This window comes from Lutjanus erythropterus, chromosome 2 (assembly GCF_056507025.1).
Source record: "Lutjanus erythropterus isolate fLutEry1 chromosome 2, fLutEry1.hap2, whole genome shotgun sequence".
Classification (NCBI taxonomy): domain Eukaryota; kingdom Metazoa; phylum Chordata; class Actinopteri; order Lutjaniformes; family Lutjanidae; genus Lutjanus; species Lutjanus erythropterus.
The window spans coordinates 44,053,899-44,076,662 of record NC_139318.1 but is presented as its reverse complement, the minus strand read 5'-3'; the positions used below and the strand labels follow the sequence as shown (position 1 = coordinate 44,076,662).

Here is a 22,764-nt window from a genome sequence, read left to right as displayed (position 1 = left end):
ACATATTCAACGGCTCACATGTATATGTATCAGAAATATTCCACCAAATGTCATTTTTTGATGTAAGAAACACTGTAAACTTAATGAGTTGCATGATATCCATCTGTCCATCTCTCCATCTGACGTCTGTCTGTCTGTCTGTCTGTCTGTCTGTCTGTCTGTCTGTGTGTAATATGAGATACAGGAGCATAAAAAGAGAGTCAGAGTTTCTCAGTACTTCTTGCAGTCTTATATCATCCATCCCAATCAGTCTATCAATATTAAACACTCCCTGAATAATAGATGGCACTAGTGCAAACACACACACACACACACACAGACACACACACACACACACACACACACACACATACACACACACACACACACACACACACACACACACACACACACTCATACAGTATACACAAACTCTCTAAATCAAACATGCACACAAACACACTTTCAAAAACACACAGATTTAGGATTCTTTGTGTCAGTGAGTGTGTGTGGGGCAGCTCTCAGCTCATGATAAGGAATATATTGTGAGATGTACACATTTATCCTCACACATAAACACCCAAATGCATAAGTTTTCCAAATAGTTAGCTGCCCAAACTTGGTTCCAGTATAATTACTTCAGTTTCTTCAGGGCCAATGTATATTTTTTATTTGCAGTCTCTATAACAGCTGATATAAAACTAACCAGTAGAAGTTTTTATCAGTTGCTTTGGCTCTGCAAAACTGCACAGTTGTGCAACTGTAACAACACTCAACAGTCAAGACAACTCTACTGCATGTCTGCAAAAGGTAGCAGCTCACACAATACATTTCGTTCATGCTTCCAAACCATGTTATTGTAGCGGTAAATTGATCAGTGTCTGCACTGCTCAGAATGTTTAGACGTTTTCCTCCACGATGGCAGTCAACCCTGAGAATGTTTCTCGTTGTGTCCAATTTTTTGTTGACACAGACTGCCTACTGTACTGTACATACTGCCATACGCAGTGAAGAGAAAATTTGGTCCGGCCAGAGATTTTCACTAACATCACGTATGCTGTGATGTTTTTTTCTTGCAATATCCGAACAGATCATTTTGCATGATGGCTCAAACAATGAAAGAAAGTTAAGAAGTTGTGAGGAGTATAACAATTTCACTGAGAATCAGTTTTGATCAGAAATCCATATCTTTTGCACACATGCACTGTTAACTGTAACCCCCTGAACTGAGTTAAATAGAGCTAATTAGCACTTTAATAGCGATGACTGCACTGCTGTACTGCTGGCTTAAATTAAAGCTGACCAAGCTAAATCAGTAGACCACCAGGTTAAGCAGAGTCAAAAATCAGATCAGTTTCGGTCAGTTTTCCTCTTGATTTTGTGAGGTTTATTGTTCAACAGCCCTCAAACATGGAGGATCAGTTTCCTAAAAAGTTCTGTCTTTTTTTTTGTCAGCCTTGGGTTACTTGCTATCCTTTACACAGTGTCATAATTTGTTCTAATTTTGTACTATCAATCACTTTTAAAGAGTCTGCGTCTTCAGCTGTTGGGTGTTTCGTTTTGGAACAGAAGTATTCATTTCTTCTCTAAGCTACCTTAAGCCGACCTAATCCATCCCGCCTCTGCATTGCATTTGTACCACTGATGAAAACCTTGCGTATTCGAAAAGTCAACTTTGCCAGGAATAAAGAAAAACAGCCTCATTTTCAGACTGACAGCTCAAGCTCAGAGCCTGAAATTGACTTTTGAATGGGGTTTTAGAAGTGTGAGGTTCAGGAAAGTTACCCAGGGCATCACTTTGAGTGTTTTCATGTGACAGCATTGGTATGAAAGCTGGTTTTGTGTGTGTGTGTGTGTGTGTGTGTGTGTGTGTGTGTGTGTGTGTGTGTGTGTGTGTGTGTGTGTGTGTGTGTGTGTGTGTGTGTGTGTGTGTGTGTGTGTATGCACCTGAAACCAAGCTAAATGCATCCTGCCCTGCCTTTTGAATATGTGTGGGAGCAATTTGTGTCAGTGTTGAAGCTGCTTGACGCTATTATAATCCTGCTCCGCACAACACAAAGCAATTAATCTTTTAAAAGGCACCAGGGAAAGTGTGTGTGTGTGTGTGTGTGTGTGTGTGTGTATGAATGAACCTGTGGGTTCAGGAGTGTGTGTGCCTGTGTGCATACATGTGTCTGTGTGTGTCACTAGAGTAGGTAATGGCCAGGAGAGGACATTTCAGTGATGCTTTTGAAACTCTCCTCCCTGCTCCAAGGGCAACAATTAACATTCGACAGGGAGAGACCGAGAGATAAAGTGGAAAGCAAATTGAAACAGCGAGAGACAGCAGACAAACACAAGCGTGAGAGGAAGCAAGGGGAAGAAATGGGAGAAAGAGAAATGAAAAGTGAATGAACTCTCAACAAAACTGGAAAGATGGCGTGAGAGAAAGGGAGAGGGGCAAATTAACATGCACAGTGGCTGCCGTAGCTCATGGTGGCTGATGCTTTTACCAGTGAGCTAGTTGGAGCACAAAGAGCACACTTGATCCAGAGCACAGAAACACTGCAGGGCAAAGCACTAGTCCCTTTTAATTCACTTTTAGGCTGCTGAGAGAGCATGAGCACAGAAATAATGAATTCACATGCACGAAGCAAACAAAGACTGTGTTTACAGTGGAATGTTTGAGTTTGTCGGAGTCTTGAAAAGGCAGGAGATGCAGCTTAGCGTCTTCTGTCCCAGAGGTGTCACTGTTTACAACCACACTACAGAAACTACAGTCAAGTCCAGGGTTCACTTCACGTCAAAGACTCGTTGACTCCAGCATTTCTTTGACCAGCTGCTTTTTGCCTGTGTTACAGGAGCAATATGTGTTCGTCCACGATGCCATCTTGGAGGCTTGTCTATGTGGGAATACAGCCATACCTGTGTGTGAGTTCAGAGCCATTTACTACAACATCAGCAGACTGGACCCACAGACCAACTCCAGCCAGATTAAAGATGAGTTCCAGGTGAGCAAACACTCTTTTGCTGTTGTTTGTGGGGGCCTTGACTGGGCAGGACATTCATTTCCTGGATACTTACTCAGACTCTGTAAGGACAGTTCACCCCAGAATCAAATATACATGTTTTTCCTCTTGCCTGTAGTCCATCTGGATTGATTTGGTGTGAGATATCTGCCTCTATTATAAAGTCAGATGGCACCAACCAGGATAAACAAATAAATTTGAAAAACTCAGCAGCAGTGTCTTTTTCCAAAAGTCATGACCCGCTTACTCAAGATAATCCACATACCTTGTTGTGAGCAGTTTCATGTAGGATCTAGTTTCTGTCTGCCAACTGCATCATCGCAGAGAAGGAAGCGTGCATCTACTCATGCCCTCCTCGACTGAGCTGTAATCTCTCTCCCTTGAGTAGATGCACACTTGCTTCTGCGCAGTGATATGGTTTAAAAAAACTCAACAGCAATGTCTTTTTCCAAAAATTGTGACCCAGATACTCAGAATAACATGACTCAAAGAACTATTTTCTTTCTACCTAACTCACCAATTGTATCCCCACTCAGAATGAAGTGTGCATCTACTCATCGGTGAGAAGCTCATGCTTGTAACAATGCAGTATGTAGATACTAATGCCATCCTCCATGGCTGAGCTGTAATGTTCACACCACTGAGCTAGCTATTTCAGTGATTCAGTTGTTTTTTTTTTGGCGCTTTGAGCACCACAAGCTGGGTGTCATCTTGTTCAAATGGATGGATAAATTGTGCAACAGGCAGGAGGAAAAAAATGTTATTTTGATTTTGGGTAAACTGTCCCTTTAACCCTAAATTATGTCCTAATTCTATGTCCCAAAATAAAGTTTAAAGACTAAAATAAGTGGTCAGCCATTAGAGGAACTCCTTTTTGTCCACAGGTGAGTCTCCACAATGCAACTATGGATGTCTTTGTCCTCACAATCTGAAGTACTTTGGTCCAATCACCTTTCGCTCTAAAATCTTACTCAGTTAGCAGGCTATCTTTTTTTTTTTTTTTTAGAAGAGCTAGAGTTAGAGTAGAATTAAAAAACTATTTTTCTGTCCGCCAGACGCTGAACATAGTGACCCCTAGAGTCCGTCCAGAGGACTGCAGTGTCGGTTTGCTACCCAGGAACCACGACAAGAACCGCAGTTTGGACGTTCTATCAGCAGACCGATGCCTGCCTTTCCTCATATCTGTGGACGGAGAGAGCTCCAATTACATCAATGCTGCATTAATGGATGTAAGTGTATATTCTGGGATGTGAATGTGTGTGTGTGTGTGGTTTTTCTTTCAAGTTTTTTTTTTTTTTTTTTTTTGTATGACTTTCCAGTGCTGCAGAGATGCCTTGACTTATTAGTATTGCTCTTTTTTATCTTGTGCTCACTTCTGCTTTTATTTATTTCTGGTCCATCTCAACACTCCAGAGCCACAAACAGCCAGCGGCCTTCATTGTTACCCAGCATCCTTTGCCAAACACCATGGGCGACTTCTGGAGGCTGGTGTTTGACTACAACTGCTCCTCCATTGTAATGCTCAATGAGATGGATGCAGCACAGGTACAAAAACACAAACGAGCTCAAACACATATGCATGTATTCCCTCTCTGTTTCCTTGCTTTTGGCTAACTTAGTCTTAGAAAAAGAGTGGACAGAAGACAGCCTGGAGCTGACACATCGACTGTAACATCACAGGGCCTGATCAATACACCCAAAGACTATTTTTATGAATGTGAATGTGTATTGACAGTCCTTGGAATTAAACTCTGACAACTGAGAAGGTTTCTGTTAGTTTGTGCAAACAAACCTCAGACTATTAAAACAGAAAGGACAGAAGCTAATTTCAAATTCATGCAGTTATCTATCAATTATTATACAAATTTTCTCAAATTTAAAATGCTAAATTAATAGTCAACAAATATGCTTCATCAACAGATTTCAACATGACACAGGGTTACAGAGTTAGCAGAATATATAATGCTAAAGGTGGTTAAGCAGACCACACCTGTCAAGACTGATTTAAAATTCTAAAAACTCTTTGTTCCTCTAAATTAGACTGAACAGCTAGCAGTCAACAACCCTGTGATTGCTGTAAGTCGCATAGGAAGGGAAAATGCAACACAAAATTATAGCAAATCATATAATCAACACAGACTAACACAGATTTGATTACGTCATCTCGGAGAGTACTGATTGCAAATTAGCTGTGGGCTCTCAGCTCACACGTCTGGCATTTTAAGTTAATAAAAACCTGGTTCAAAAAAAGTGTCTGGCATTATTTCTTTTGTGTGTCTGGCAGGTGTGTAAATTAGTTAAAATTACAGTCCTGTTTTCACGTTTTATTTTCCAGCAGGTCGGCTTCATCACATTTTGATTCTGCATAGAGAATTATATTTCATTTGTAGATAACTCCTTTATCATTCCTTAGTGTGAAAGTACAAAAAACTTGAAAATGGAATTCACATCCAACAATGGAGGTGATAATCTTCATAATCAATGAAGTGATACCAGATTTTCCTTTTTTCCAATATTATCTGCATTGTTATGCTATTTGAAAGGAAATCCTTTTGAATGTACCTGGTAAATGTGGTAAACTTTCATTTTCTCATTCTTTCTCCTCTTTGACATAACATCCTCTCTATTTTCTCTCTTCCTGCATATCTGTTTGTGTTTCTTTCACAGTTATGTATGCAGTACTGGCCAGAAAAGAGTTCGTGTTGCTATGGTCCCATCCAAGTGGAATTCATATCGGCGGACATCGATGAAGACATCATTAACCGAATCTTCAGGATCTGCAACATGGCCAGGGTACGCACAAAGTCATCATACTAAATTTGTTTGAAGCACCAAGTTCAAGGTTAAAAAAATGTAAACTTTTTGCACGTATCATATACAGTTTGTGGTTCTGTTGGAACTTTTTCCTTGTGCTGTGAAGTGCTGTTGAGTACAGGCAGCTACAGCAGTGGAGTCCTTCAAAAATGTAAAACAGCTCTCACAAAGTTCACACTCCCTTACTTAATTCTAAAACTAGATTCTTGTTTTATTGAGACAGATTGCATTATTACATTCTGGTTATAAGCCAAAAGTATCTTATATTGAGTAAAGTATACATAGGTTTGGATTCAGGGCCTTGCTCAAGGACACAGAAAAAACACAGCGTATATAGACCCAATTTAATGTCTCCTGCCCGTCCACTTGACTGAAGCACATTATTTTAAAGCAGAAAGTAGAGGAGCTCCGCACCCTGACCCTGGAGTATGTCTTGTCTTGGAATTTATTCGGTATTAGCATTTAGTTGGCGGACACTTTGAGAAACTCTACTCTCACTGCAGTTAGTTTCCATACACTGTCATGTCTTTTTCTTTGCCCTGCTCTTCATGTTTTGCCTTAATCTGTCAATGCTACAGTATTTCATCCTCTTCTCTTGTCACATCACCACCAACTGCACTGTAAAGGTCACTCAAACTGGGACTTAGCTGCTTTTGCACGTTAACTATTTAGTCTGTAATTACTATTAAACACACAATGTAGGGCAGAAAGTATGTGGACATCTTAATATTACACCCATATATGATTACAACCCTCTATCTTCTGGGAAGGCCTTTCACCAGATTTTGGAACCTGACTGCAGGGATTTGGTCCCAGACACTGGAGCATTAGTGAGGTCCAGCGGCGATGTTGGGTGATAAAACCTGGCTCACAGTCAGTGTTTGAGTTTTATCCCAAATTTGCTGGCCGGGGTTGAGGTCATAGCTCTGCAGGCCAGCCAAGTTCTTTCCCACCTCGCTCTAAAAAACATTTCTTATGGAACTGTTTCTTTTGCACAGAGGCTTTGACAGGTTGAAAGAAAAAAGAGCCTCCCCCAAAAAGAGCCACTTGCCAAAAGGTGGAAGTACACTTTCCTTTAACTTTTCAGAAGGCCGGTGATGAATGTTCCAATGCCTGCATTTCAAAGGGACGGGCACTTATCAACAGTCAGTGTATTACCTGCAGTAGATGCCAGTCGGAAGCAGAGAAGGGCACCAATACAGATGCTTAGGAATGTACTGCTGTGGACAAGGTCAGAAGCAAATGTACACTTAAAAAAGATCCACCAACCAAAAAATAAATAAATAAACAACCACACTCCACAGGTAAAATCAACAATTTTACCTTGGAGAACACAGGAGTTGCTGGTCTGCTGCTACCTCAATCTGTCAGATTGTTCGTGTCATCATGTTACTTCTGCGAATCCCTGCTATCCTTTTAGAACAACAGCAACACAGCAGTTCATTGCTAAGCTTCCATGCACCTTCCTGGTTCTCCAAACTGTTGGTGTAGCAACTGTCATCTACTGCAGATAATACACTGACTATTGATTAGCACCTCATACAACCCGATGTCACATAAGCCAAACTATCCCTTTAAGCCACAGCAATTTTAGAATATAGTATAAAGCAACAGTTTTTTCTGTTCACAGGGTCAGTGACAAATCATTTTACAGTTACAGCCCAATAAATTTAGGAATGAAAGCGGGAAATGATCACTTAGAAATACAAAATGGTTTGGATTTTCAGATGGAAATACTCAGAAATACCATCCTTGCCCTTTATTTGACATAGAACAATAGATAGTTGAAGGATACACCCAGGAATACAATGTAACAACACATGAAAGGCATTTTTCATTTCGTGTGACCTTTACTTCTCCCTAAGCAGCTGGCAAGATGATACCAGAGCAAAGCAACTACACCACTAACACACCACAGTATAGCAGCCATGCTAACTGAGACTTGTTTCAGAAAAAAAAAACACTCCCAAGAGAAAATGGCATTGCGGTAGAAGATGGTGCAAAAACAGCAGAACATTTTGAAAACTATCCCCTGGTCTCCTTGTTCCTCCTCTTGTCTTCTCCCACCTGTGTTCTCTTCTCACCTCGCCTTCCCTTCGCTTTCTCACTTCCCTTCTCAGTTCTCCTTTCCCCCTTTCTTTCCTCCCTCTTGCCTCCTCTTGTTACTCCCTTCTCATCTCATTTTCTCACCCATCCATGACGGTACAACTCTAGCGGTGCCCTATCGTCTGCACGCTCCTATAGCACTTAGTGGACTCCCTACTACCCTACTCTCTATATTCTAGCACTCTCCCTCTCTCCCTCTCAAACACATCACCAGTCTAGCGTGAAATGGCTCATATCATCGCCACAACAGCACATCTCACACTGTGAGAGCAGCTCCAACCTAGCTGAGTCTGTACCACCAACCACTAAGCCATCAAATGAAGAGGAAGAGAGTGAAAGAGCAGGAGGGAGAATTTGAGATTTGAGAAGGGAAGAGGAAGGAAGAGGAAAACAAGAAAAGTGATGAAGGGAAAAAGTGAGTGAGTGGGCAAAGGAAAGAAAAAAGGAGTGAGGCAAAGAAAAAGTTTGAAATAGGAGCTGATTGGAAGTGGAGATGGAGGAAGTGGAGAGAAAGATGAAACGGAGGAAATGGGAAAGCAGGTATACAGGGAAGAAAGGAAGGGAAAAGAACACATACAGCTGTATCTATTTGTGTGTAAATGTCAATGTGCATATGCGTGTGCTGCAAACCCAGCAGTAAATCAGTCTGACAGTGATGGCGGGTTTTGGTATTTTAGGTGGTGGATGCCAGCCGCCTCAGGGCCAGACGACTGAAAACATTTTGTCTGCCATGAAATTGAATTAAACATTATAAGATGCCCTCTTTGTTGAGACCAATCCTGTCTATTTGAGAAGGCATTTTGTTCAGAAACAAGAACTAATTGAAGCACAACAGCATGCTGACAAATGAAAAGTGGTTTATGTATCAGTTAAGTATTTCATTACCAAATGAGACCACCACTGAGAAGACTGGCAGCTTTTGCACAAACCACATTGCATCTGATGTCTTATTTGTCCAGAAACCTGCTGGATACGTGACAAAACACCAAGCACTGCTTAGATAAATCTGTCTTTGCTGATGGAAGAAGAAACTTACTTCCTTCTACCGTCTAACTTGTTCTCTAGCTCCAGTAAAATCAAAAAGCAAACCTTGAGACTATACTTATGTCTTTTGTAGTCCGTGCAAGGCATCAAATACAGCAGATTGGCAGTGTCCCTGTGCTTCAAACTATGATGCTGTAGGTACGCCTCTAGCATCATATCTAGAGGCGACCTTCCAGCGTTATGTTTTTTTTTGTGCCATCGAAGTCATGTGGTGTGAGATGAAGAGGGAGAAAGTCTGTGTATGGAGGAGGTTGGGGTGGATTGATAGGTCAAACAAACACAAGACTTTCACCCAGGGAACTGAGGTTCATGTCTCATGAGAAAACAACAGTCAATGTTGACTTCTCTTTAATTAATGTAACATACATAACTTACTCAACTAGTGTACTTATCTATGTACCAAGTAGTTTTGGTGCCTAAACCTAACCAAACTACAACCGTTTCAGTGTTCAAAACTTGTTTGTAACACGTTCTCATTCCAGCTCATTGAGGTAGGTTTATGAAAAGACCATGTTTTGGGTTACACTCCTTTTCATACATCACATGATAAATGAAGAACATTGCAAGACAGAAGCCACACAATGGGAGTTGCTTTACTTTATGTTCCCTAAAAACTTTAATAATGTTTTAGTTTCACATGGGACACAAACCACAGTCTCCTGAGCATAAGTCTTGTGGTTTTTTTTGACCCATCCAACCACCCCACGTCCTCCATAGCAGACTTTCTTGCTGTTTACACTATGCCAGTGTGTAGAGCCACTAATGGGTACCTCAGGCACCTGTTTGAATCACTTATAGGTGTGACAACTGTTGGTATTTGACAAAAGGGCTGGGGTTTGTTGTCGCTACCATAAGGACGAAGGTCACCTGTCTTCATCCTGTCCTGCACATCCAAAACTCATACAATGTTGAATCTTTCTCTGCAAGCTTTATTTTGAAAGTATATCTAGGCATTGCATATTTATTATTGCTAACTTGACTGTGTATCTATGCACATGCATGTATCTAGAGCATCATAGTTGGAAGTGTAGGGCCAAGCTGCTGTATTTGATGAGTTGGGAGTGAGGATGTGTTGGTCTGTTGAGACGCTCATTTTAAGATGAGGGTGACCATGGTATATTGAATCACTGCACTGACTTCGAGAGACGTTCGACTACATGTTGAATACTTTAATATCTCTTGTCATATCTTGGTTCAACACCGTTTGGGAACGAAGGAGCCGGAAAAAACACTTCTGGATCACAGCCTCTAAACCATCACAAAGCACCTTTTAGACTTTGTGAGAATAGGATGGAGAAAGAAAATCATTCTGACATGCTAGCTTTTCCATTCTGCTTCTGCAGTACATGGTTGTCAACTGAGACACTACAAAGTGTAAAGTTAAAAAAACCTATCTGATTCTGACCTGACCTGCAAACACATTGTTTTCTCAGGGGACTCAGTCATGATTTAGTTATGTTTCAAAGTGTTGACATCCTGTAGCACTTCTAGGGTGTTTCAGTTTTCTCTTTCCTTTCTTTTGATTATGGGGATGACAGTTACGGCAATAAAAATCCTAACTTTTGCACGTCTCTCTTCAGCCACAGGACGGTTACCGCCTGGTGCAGCACTTTCAGTTCATCGGCTGGCCGGCCTACAGGGACACGCCTCTCTCCAAACGCTCCATCCTCCAGTTGGTGAGGAGGTTGGCGAAGTGGCAGGAGCAGTATGACGGAGGAGACGGGAGGACCGTGGTACACTGCCTGTAAGTTCAACAAACACGTACACACATGTGTAGATGGATATATTCCACAAACTGTAAGGAATCTGTAGGAAGCAGGTGACAGAAGGACTTGAGCGCTGCTCACAGGGATGATACATCAACAAAAAATCATAGAAAGACAAATTTACCCTTTGTGTGTGTATGTGAGAGAGAAAGACAGGGAGGTGAAAGATGTTGAGATGTACTTAACAGTGATGAAGTGCCCTTTCTTTAAAAGAACACATACAGATTTTAGACAAAACAAATGTTCACATCACAAACACACGCACACCTTTAAGATGCTATATACAATATATGGTATTCTAGACTCATCCATTGTTCTGTGTGGGGTCATTCTTTCATGCTTTTTTTCCTGCACTGATCTGTCAAACATACAGATGGTCTGAACTCAACATTTATCTCAGTTCAGGTATGTGTGAAGTGCGCTATAAGGATGCTAAACACACACAGCACTGGTCTAAAGGACTGAAAAAAAGATATATAAAAGAAGGTATTGATATATTATTTCATATCCAAAAGATGTGCCTCATGTAAATCTGCAACAAAATTACAAGATTTGTGCATTAATTTAAGAGTTAGACCTTAAGTTGATGTTGCTTTGTTTAGTCTTGGATCATATGTTAGAGATCACCCACTCACCAAGACCTGCATATCTAAGTCCAGCCTTATTTAAAGCCATAAATCATCCACACAGTTACTATGACTGCATTCAGTAAAAACCCCAGCCAGTAATAACCAGTCCATCTTCACCAAAAAAAGGGCACCTAGGTCAAGGAGTTTATTTTAACTCACATTTCCAATTATTGTTAGGCAGCGGCCTTTAATGAACAAAGTAAGTATGACAGGGGAAGTCTAAAGAGCAAGAATTACCATATACTGTATATACATCACATACTCAAGACTTTGACCCAGGAGACTGGGGTTTGAGTCCTGTGTGACACGAAAAGCGCGCAAGTTATTATTAAGTTAAGCTACTTAAGTTTTGTGATGTGACGTAATGCAGTTATTTTAACCTCAAGCACAATCTTTTTATAAACCTACCCAAGTAGTTTTAATGGCTAAGTCTGATGCTGCCAGTGATAAATGTTGTTTTGTGGCAATCAACCTTTTCTGTTGTGTAGGTATGAGGATGTGTTGTAATAACAGGGAAAAATCTTTTCTGATTATATTGAGATTTGCTTCTTTAGTAGTGATATTTTACACAGCATGGCGATATCAATATTTTACTTACACTGGTGATAGTTGTTGGCAATAAATTCAAATACATTACAACAGTGTGGTCGTTTTGACAGAATCTGCGTTCGCTTAAAGTTTGTTTTGTTACTTCGCCATTTTATCCCTTTTAGATGTTTAGACAAGTCACACGACCCACCGTCAGCAAATTTGGGTGCTTTTGTTGTGAGACATACAGGAGTAAAAAGTTGAAGCAGCAGTGACAGCGGTAGAGTTCGTTTCAGTGTCAGAATTAGTACAAACAATAGCAATAGTTTCCTGAGTAGTTTTAGCCGCAATGAAAATGTGTGTGTGTATGTGCACAAGTACACAGACGCTGCTTAGCTCCACACAGCTCCTATCTTAGCAGAACAATTGAAGCTGATAATGAGGGAGGGAAACAGAGGCTGTAAAATCTATAGACGAGAGATTACAGGGAACTTCACTAACAATAACACACACACACACACACACACACACACACACACACACACACACACACAAACACACACACACACACACACACACACACACACACACACACACACACACACACACACATTCTAAACACTGCCTCAAGCACATCATTGGTGCTCATCCAATCAGCTTCCTCTGTCACAGCTCATTGAGCCAATCAGAATTGGCATTGATTTGTTTTTACTAGCTGCTGCTGTGAGGTTTTGTTTGCTTTCAGTGTGTTTTCAATCTCAGAGTGAAAGAGAGAGTTTGAAATGCAGGCTGTTTTAAAAACCCGCTTTTCTCTAATGCAGACTCAAAGATTTAATAGATTGTAAACTACGTGTGGTAAAAAATCAAATTGTCTTTATGTCCACAGTAGTCATTTTTACAATGCTTTTTATGAAAGAAGAATCTGCCAATCAATACTTTGTAAACTGCTGAATCGCTGCCTTCTTACAAATGTTAAAAATAAAAGTTTTTAGCTGCAAGGCCTAAATAAATTCTCTCTGACAGAAACAGGAGGAGCAGTGCTGCTATGGCTAAAAATAAAATGACTTAACTATAAACGGTTATACACAGAATCACTTGTTAAACTTATGGTGCCGTGTGGGAATATAGATAGCGACAGAGATACAAATCCCATCTTTGACCCCCCCAGCTGAAATCAATACCCACAGCGACTGATTTCAGGGGCTTCACTCTTTATGTATCAGCATGTTACTCTACAATACAATATCTAAGTTCAAATACTGGAAAATAAATAGGTAAAAATCATAATTTGGAAGGAAAAGTCTTTGGTTAAAATTGCCCTACCCGCTGCCCTGACTGCTCCGCTCAACCCCAGTAAACGTGAGTGACGGGGTGCAAGCTTTCTCCGCTTCTGGATAAAGACAGCTACACTGGCTAATCAGCCCCGGCTATTGATTTCACAGACTAAGTAATACCAGAGATAAGGAGAAACATGATGGTTCAATCAGTAGCTGGTGAAAATGGATTATTTTTCTGCTCTTCACTTGTCGTGGAGGTTGGAGACTGATGGGTCTTTAATGCTGAGTACATGTCTCATTTTCAGCAAGTCACAGCGGAGAAACCTGTTAGAAAACTGTGAGGAGCGGCGCATTTAACGCAGCAGTCTGTGCTGTATTTATTTAAAAGTATAGAGATACTAGAGTACTTCAGATTGAAGAGGAAAAGAAAACAACAATAAAAGAGTGCAAAAATACGTGTCATAAAACAGCATGTAGCAGTTCATATCTGAAATAACTTTGTTCCAACATCAAATATGTCCATGGATTTCTCTCGTTCAGTATTTAACATTAACTGCCAAACTGTTTTGATCTTTAAAGGATAAGATTCAGCTCTGAAATTGTTGTGTGATGAATCTAAGACAGATAGTTTGGGTAATAATTTTGCTCTTCGTCTTTCGTTTCTTTCTGAATAGGTTTGGCTAACCGGGAGTTTTGTTTATTAAAACCTGTATGACTTTGACATATTTCCAGATATAATGAATTATTTTGTTGAGTACAGTGACCTAAATGACAGAAACGATGCCAAATCTTTAAAGATAAGACCTTAGAAAATAGTGTACTTACTGCAAAATCAGCTTTTAAGTGGAGGTAGACAGTCTACATGCGTCCACAACACCTTTTCTATGCATAAAGAGCTTTTAATTTCACAAAACAAAGATACTTTTCCTTTTTTTTTTATAAAAGAACAGATAGGTTACAGTTTGTATTTTATCACCACTAATCAAGTACTAAACCAAAATCATCATTATGATTGCTGTGCCCGTTCATGGTGTGGTCATTCAAAACCTGTGCCCATTCAGAGTGGGCCAATTGTTTGGTTTCCCACTTGACACTGCAATTTCTTAAGTCTTCAGCAAGACACAAACGTGAGGTCAATTGGATAAACAGTTCTCGAGATATACGGAGGACAGCAATACAGACAAACATACAGAGATTCTTTCCTTTATACGTAGATTATCCTGCGACAAGCACCAGCTCTTCGCCAAATGCCACCAAATTTGTCATGGTCACTCAGACATCATATCTACACACCTCAGTCAAATGTGATGTGAAATGCAAATTATTGAAAATGGATCTACACACAAATGTACATGGTAGCTCATATGGATAGAAAATTCTGTCTCTGAAACTTGCGATCCAAAAGTAACAGAAAAAAACATAAAAGTTTATTGTTATAGCACTACCATCTGGTCAAATAAATTCAAAACTGCACTCACTTGGGTCTTCAGCAATAAACCCATCAAGTCTTAAGAAGATTAGATGAACGGTTATCAAGAAAATTGAAGGACATACATACAGAGATTCCTTCTTTCGTAGGTAAATGTAATGCCTCTCTGGCCCAACATATAACAGCCACTACTAGCTAGAAATATTTTTGAAATGCACCATTTTTAGATATGTCAGCTAGCTAAGTGTGCAAAGCTGATGACTGTAGATGTTAACCCTCTATGGTACACATTATGATGCCAGTGAGGGAAAAAATGTTTGGAGTGTTTTTATGTCTCAAAATAGACTAAATAAACATAATCTGAAGAAATTTTATTTTTATTTTTATTTTTGGAAGTTTTTCGGGTTCGTTGCCTGTAGGCAACATTGTACCATAATGGTGCATAAGTGAAAAAGAACGTTCCTTTTCCAATTTGAACATTGTTTATTTCATAAACATATGCAAAAATATTCAATAACATCAAGAAGTCACAATTCATTTTAAATTTTAAATTAAAAAGAATTATGAAGAGAATTTAAATATATATGTATGTATGTATGTATGGTCATATATATGTATGTATGTATGTATGTATGTATGTATGTATGTATGTATGTATGTATGTATGTATGGCCGTATGTATGTATGGTCATATGTATGTATGCATGGTCATATGTATGTATGTATTCTCATATGTATGTATGTATGTATGTATGTATATATGGTCATATGTATGTATGTATGTATGTATGTACGTATGTATGTATGTATGGTCATATGTATGTATGCATGGTCATATGTATGTATGTATGTATGGATTTATGCTCATATGTATGCATGTATGGTCATATGTATGTATGTATGTATGTATGTATGTATGGTCATATCACTCTATGGTACACATTATGATGGCAGTGAGGGAAATGTGTTTTTATGTCTCAAAATAGACTAAATAAACATAATCTGAAGAAATTTTATTTTTATTTTTATTTTTGGAAGTTTTTGGGGTTCGTTGCCTGTAGGCAACATTGTACCATAATGTTGCATAAGTGAAAAAGAACGTTCCTTTTCCAATTTGAACATTGTTTATTTCATAAACATATGCAAAAATATTCAATAACATCAAGAAGTCACAATTCATTTTAAATTTTAAATTAAAAAGAATTATGAAGAGAATTTAAATATATATGTATGTATGTATGTATGGTCATATATATGTATGTATGTATGTATGTATGTATGTATGTATGTATGGCCGTATGTATGTATGGTCATATGTATGTATGCATGGTCATATGTATGTATGCATGGTCATATGTATGTATGTATTCTCATATGTATGTATGTATGTATGTATGGTCATATGTATGTATGTATGTATGTACGTATGTATGTATGTATGGTCATATGTATGTATGCATGGTCATATGTATGTATGTATGTATGTATGTATTTATGCTCATATGTATGTATGTATGCATGTATGGTCATATGTATGTATGTATGTATGTATGTATGTATGGTCATAACACTCTATGGTACACATTATGATGGCAGTGAGGGAAATGTGTTTTTATGTCTCAAAATAGACTAAATAAACATAATCTGAAGAAATTTTATTTTTATTTTTATTTTTGGAAGTTTTTGGGGTTCGTTGCCTGTAGGCAACATTGTACCATAATGGTGCATAAGTGAAAAAGAACGTTCCTTTTCCAATTTGAACATTGTTTATTTCATAAACATATGCAAAAATATTCAATAACATCAAGAAGTGTCAATTCATTTTAAATTTTCAATTAAAAAGAATTATAAAAAGACTTTAAATATATATGTATGTATGTATGTATGTATGTATGGTCATATATATGTATGTATGTATGTATGTATGTATGGCCGTATGTATGTATGGTCATATGTATGTATGCATGGTCATATCTATGTATGTATGGTCATATGTATGTATGCATGGTCATATGTATGTATGTATTGTCATATGTATGTATGTATGGTCATATGTATGTATGTATATATGCTCATATGTATGTATGTATGTATGGTCACATGTATGTATGTATGTATGCATGTATGCTCATATGTATGTATGTATGTATGTATGCATGGTCATATGTATGACCATATGTATGTATGTATGTGTGTATGTATGTATGGTTATATGAATGTATGCATGGTCATATGCATGTATGGTCGTATGTATGTATGTATGTATGTATGTATGTATGTATGTATGGTCATATCACTCTATGGTACACATTATGATGGCAGTGAGGGAAATGTGTTTTTATGTCTCAAAATAGACTAAATAAACATAATCTGAAGAAATTTTATTTTTATTTTTATTTTTGGAAGTTTTTGGGGTTCGTTGCCTGTAGGCAACATTGTACCATAATGGTGCATAAGTGAAAAAGAACGTTCCTTTTCCAATTTGAACATTGTTTATTTCATAAACATATGCAAAAATATTCAATAACATCAAGAAGTCACAATTCATTTTAAATTTTAAATTAAAAAGAATTATGAAGAGAATTTAAATACATATGTATGTATGTATGTATGGTCATATATATGTATGTATGTATGTATGTATGTATGGCCGTATGTATGTATGTATGTATGTATGTATGGTCATATGTATGTATGCATGGTCATATGTATGTATGTATGGTCATATGTATGTATGCATGGTCATATGTATGTATGTATTCTCATGTGTATGTATGTATGTATGTATGTATGTATGGTCATATGTATGTATGTATGTATGTATGTATGTACGTATGTATGTATGTATGGTCATATGTATGTATGCATGGTCATATGTATGTATGTATGTATGTATGTATGTATGTATGTATTTATGCTCATATGTATGTATGTATGCATGTATGGTCATATGTATGTATGTATGTATGTATGTATGTATGTATGGTCATATCACTCTATGGTACACATTATGATGGCAGTGAGGGAAATGTGTTTTTATGTCTCAAAATAGACTAAATAAACATAATCTGAAGAAATTTTATTTTTATTTTTATTTTTGGAAGATTTTGGGGTTCGTTGCCTGTAGGCAACATTGTACCATAATGGTGCATAAGTGAAAAAGTACGTTCCTTTTCCAATTTGAACATTGTTTATTTCATAAACATATGCAAAAATATTCAATGACATCAAGAAGTGTCAATTCATTTTAAATTTTAAATTAAAAAGAATTATAAAAAGACTTTAAATATATATGTATGTATGTATGTATGTATGTATGTATGTATGGTCATATATATGTATGTATGTATGTATGTATGTATGGCCGTATGTATGTATGGTCATATGTATGTATGCATGGTCATATCTATGTATGTATGGTCATATGTATGTATGCATGGTCATATGTATGTATGTATTGTCATATGTATGTATGTATGTATGTATGTATGTATGTATGGTCATATGTATGTATGTATATATGCTCATATGTATGTATGTATATATGAATGTATGTATGCTCATATGTATGTATGTATGTATGTATGTATTTATGCTCCTATGTATGTATGTATGTATGCATGGTCACATGTATGTATGTATGTATGTATGCATGTATGGTTCATATGTATGTATGTATGTATGTATGTATGTATGTATGTATGTATATATGTATGTATGTATGGTCATATCACTCCATGGTACACATTATGATGGCAGTGAGGGAAATGTGTTTTTATGTCTCAAAATAGACTAAATAAACATAATCTGAAGAAATTTTATTTTTATTTTTATTTTTGGAAGATTTTGGGGTTCGTTGCCTGTAGGCAACATTGTACCATAATAGTGCATAAGTGAAAAAGAACGTTCCTTTTCCAATTTGAACATTGTTTATTTCATAAACATATGCAAAAATATTCAATAACATCAAGAAGTCACAATTCATTTTAAATTTTAAATTAAAAAGAATTATGAAAAGAATTTAAATATATATGTATGTATGTATTTATGGTCATATTTATGTATGTATGTATGTATGTATGTATGTATGGCCGTATGTATGTATGGTCATATGTATGTATGCATGGTCATATGTATGTATGTATGCTCATATGTATGTATGCATGGTCATATGTATGTATGTATTCTCATATGTATGTATGTATGTATGTATGTATGTATGTATGTATGTATGTATGGTCATATGTATGTATGTAACATCAAGAAGTCACAATTCATTTTAAATTTTAAATTAAAAAGAATTATAAAAAAGACTTTAAATATATATGTATGTATGTATGTATGTATGGTCATATATATGTATGTATGTATGTATGTATGTATGGCCGTATGTATGTATGGTCATATGGATGTATGCATGGTCATATGTATGTATGTATGCTCATATGTATGTATGTATGGTCATATGTATGTATGTATTGTCATATGTATGTATGTATGTATGTATGTATGTATGGTCGTATGTATGTATGTATATATGCTCATATGTATGTATGTATGTATGTATGGTCACATGTATGTATGTATGTATGTATGCATGTATGCTCATATGTATGTATGTATGTATGCATGGTCATATGTATGACCATATGTATGTATGTATGTGTGTATGTATGTATGGTCATATGTATGCATGTATAGTCATATGTATGTATGCTCATATGTATGTATGTATGTTTTTATGCTCATATGTATGTATGTATGCATGGTCACATGTATGTATGTATGTATGCATGTATGGTCATCTGTATGTATGTATGTATGTATGTATGTATGTATGGTCATATCCCTCTATGGTACACATTATGATGCCAGTGAGGGAAATGTGTTTTTATGTCTCAAAATAGACTAAATAAACATAATCTGAAGAAATTTTATTTTTATTTTTATTTTTGGAAGAATTTGGGGTTCGTTGCCTGTAGGCAACATTGTACCATAATAGTGCATAAGTGAAAAAGAACGTTCCTTTTCCAATTTGAACATTGTTTATTTCATAAACATATGCAAAAATATTCAATAACATCAAGAAGTCACAATTCATTTTAAATTTTAAATTAAAAAGAATTATGAAAAGAATTTAAATATATATGTATGTATGTATTTATGGTCATATTTATGTATGTATGTATGTATGTATGTATGTATGGCCGTATGTATGTATGGTCATATGTATGTATGCATGGTCATATGTATGTATGTATGCTCATATGTATGTATGCATGGTCATATGTATGTATGTATTCTCATATGTATGTATGTATGTATGTATGTATGTATGTATGTATGTATGGTCATATGTATGTATGTAACATCAAGAAGTCACAATTCATTTTAAATTTTAAATTAAAAAGAATTATAAAAAAGACTTTAAATATATATGTATGTATGTATGTATGGTCATATATATGTATGTATGTATGTATGTATGTATGGCCGTATGTATGTATGGTCATATGTATGTATGCATGGTCATATGTATGTATGTATGCTCATATGTATGTATGCATGGTCATATGTATGTATGTATTGTCATATGTATGTATGTATGTATGTATGTATGTATGGTCGTATGTATGTATGTATATATGCTCATATGTATGTATGTATGTATGTATGGTCACATGTATGTATGTATGTATGTATGCATGTATGCTCATATGTATGTATGTATGTATGCATGGTCATATGTATGACCATATGTATGTATGTATGTGTGTATGCATGTATGGTTATATGAATGTATGCATGGTCATATGCATGTATGGTCATATGTATGTATGTATGTATGTATGTATGTATGGTCATAAGTATGTATGTATGTATGTATGTATGTATGGTCATATCACTCTATGGTACACATTATGATGGCAGTGAGGGAAATGTGTTTTTATGTCTCAAAATAGACTAAATAAACATAATCTGAAGAAATTTTATTTTTATTTTCATTTTTGGAAGTTTTTGGGGTTTGTTGCCTGTAGGCAACATTGTACCATAATGGTGCATGAGTGAAAAAAAACGTTCCTTTTCCAATTTGAACATTGTTTATTTCATAAACATATGCAAAAATATTCAAAAACATCAAGAAGTCACAACTCATTTTAAATTTTAAATTAAAAAGAATGTATGTAATGTATGTATGTATGCATGGTCATATGTATGTATGGTCATATGTATGTATGTATGTATGGTTGCATGATCATATGTATGTATGTATGTATGGTCATATGTATGTATGCTCATATATATGTATGTATGTATGCTCATATGTATGTATGTATGCATGTATGTATGTATGTATGTATGTATGTATGGTCATATGTATGTATGTATGTATGTATGCTAATATGTATGTATTTATGTATTAATGCTCATATGTATGTATGTATGTATGTATGTATGTATGCATGTATGGTCATATGTATGTATGTATGTATGCTCATATGTATGTTTGTATGTATGTGTATGTATGTATGTATGTACGGTCCTATGTATGTATTTATGTATGTATGGTCATATCCCTCTATGGTACATATTATGATGCCAGTGAGGGAAATGTGTTTTTATGTCTCAAAATAGACTAAATAAACATAATCTGAAGAAATTTCATTTTTATTTTTATTTTTGGAAGTTTTTGGGGTTCGTTGCCTGTAGGCAACATTGTACCATAATGGTGCATAAGTGAAAAAGAACGTTCCTTTTCCAATTTGAACATTGTTTATTTCATAAACATATGCAAAAATATTCAATAACATCAAGAAGTCACAATTCATTTTAAATTTTAAATTAAAAACAATTATAAAAATAATTTATGTATGTATGTATGTATGTATGGTCATATATATGTATGTATGTATGTATGCTCATATGTATGTATGTATGTATGTATTCTCATATGTATGTATGTATGTATGTATGGTCATATGTATGTATGTATGCATGTATGCTCATATGTATGTATGTATGTATGTATGCATGGTCATATGTATGACCATATGTTTGTATGTATATGTATATGTATGTATGGTCATATGTATCACCATATGTATGTATGTATGTATGTGTATATGTATGTTTGGTCATATGAATGTATGCATGGTCACATGTATGTATGGTCATATGTATGCATGTATGATCATAAGTATGTATGTATGTATGTATGTATGTATGTATTGTCATATGTATGTTTGTATGCATGGTCATATGTTTGGCCATATGTATGAATGTATGCTCATATGTATGTATGCTCATTTCAATCAGGAGAGACTAAGAGTAAAAGAGAAATGGTTTATTGGCACATGCATGATATATGAAACATGAACAGTCTTTGGCGGTTAGACCCCAATGAGGTGAAACAATATGTATATATAAATGGGGGTGATGAAGCTGTAGTGAAGAGAACCCCACCGGGTTCTAGACACTGGTGGTGGTGGTGATGATGAGGTGCAAAGCAGAGACTGGTGAGTTGAAGTGGCTCTGGACTCCTGCTGCCTGGACCTGAAGGCTGGAGGAGAGGGCGTCAGGGAGGATCGAGGTGAACATCTTCTGCTACCTGGGTCCAGTGACTGGAGGAGAGAGGGGTGGAGGAGGGTCGCGCGATTGACTGAGTGACAACTGATGGAGCAAAGACAGAGGCGATTTAAAGATTTGGCAGCAGCAAATTGACTGGCTATCGCGACCGTGGCAAAATTTGAATGGATGGTAAAGACGAAGGTGAATGCCCACAAACAGCTGATTAGAGGGAATAGGAGGAGAGAGGCGGAGTAAAGGAAAGTTGTGAATGAAGGCAGCGTAATAGAAGGTCTTCCTGATTGAACTTACGCTGAGCTACATATGTATGTACGTATGTATGTATGTATGCTCATATGTATGTATGTATGTATTTATGCTCATATGTATGTATGTATGTATGCTCATGTGTATGTATGTATGTATGTATGTATGTATGTATGGTCATATGTATGTATGTATGTATGGTCATATGTATGTATGTATGTATGTATGGTCATATTCCTCTATGGTACACATTATGATGCCAGTGAGGGAAATGTGTTTTTATGTCTCAAAATAGACTAAATAAACACAATCTGAAGAATTTTTATTTTTATTTTTATTTTTGGAAGTTTT

General features: G+C 36.5%; 1 protein-coding gene across 1 annotated transcript in view; it reads left to right on the top strand.

Annotated features, from left to right (window-relative positions):
- The window catches only part of ptprt (protein tyrosine phosphatase receptor type T), a 485,707-nt gene that overhangs the window by 451,966 nt on the left and 10,977 nt on the right, over positions 1 to 22,764 (top strand). Inside the window, exons 30-34 of the mRNA XM_084740791.1 lie at positions 2,820 to 2,969; positions 4,043 to 4,216; positions 4,401 to 4,532; positions 5,655 to 5,780; positions 10,532 to 10,695. Coding sequence (XP_084596917.1) covers positions 2,820 to 2,969; positions 4,043 to 4,216; positions 4,401 to 4,532; positions 5,655 to 5,780; positions 10,532 to 10,695 — 746 coding nt within the window. The remainder of the gene's footprint in view (positions 1 to 2,819; positions 2,970 to 4,042; positions 4,217 to 4,400; positions 4,533 to 5,654; positions 5,781 to 10,531; positions 10,696 to 22,764) is intronic.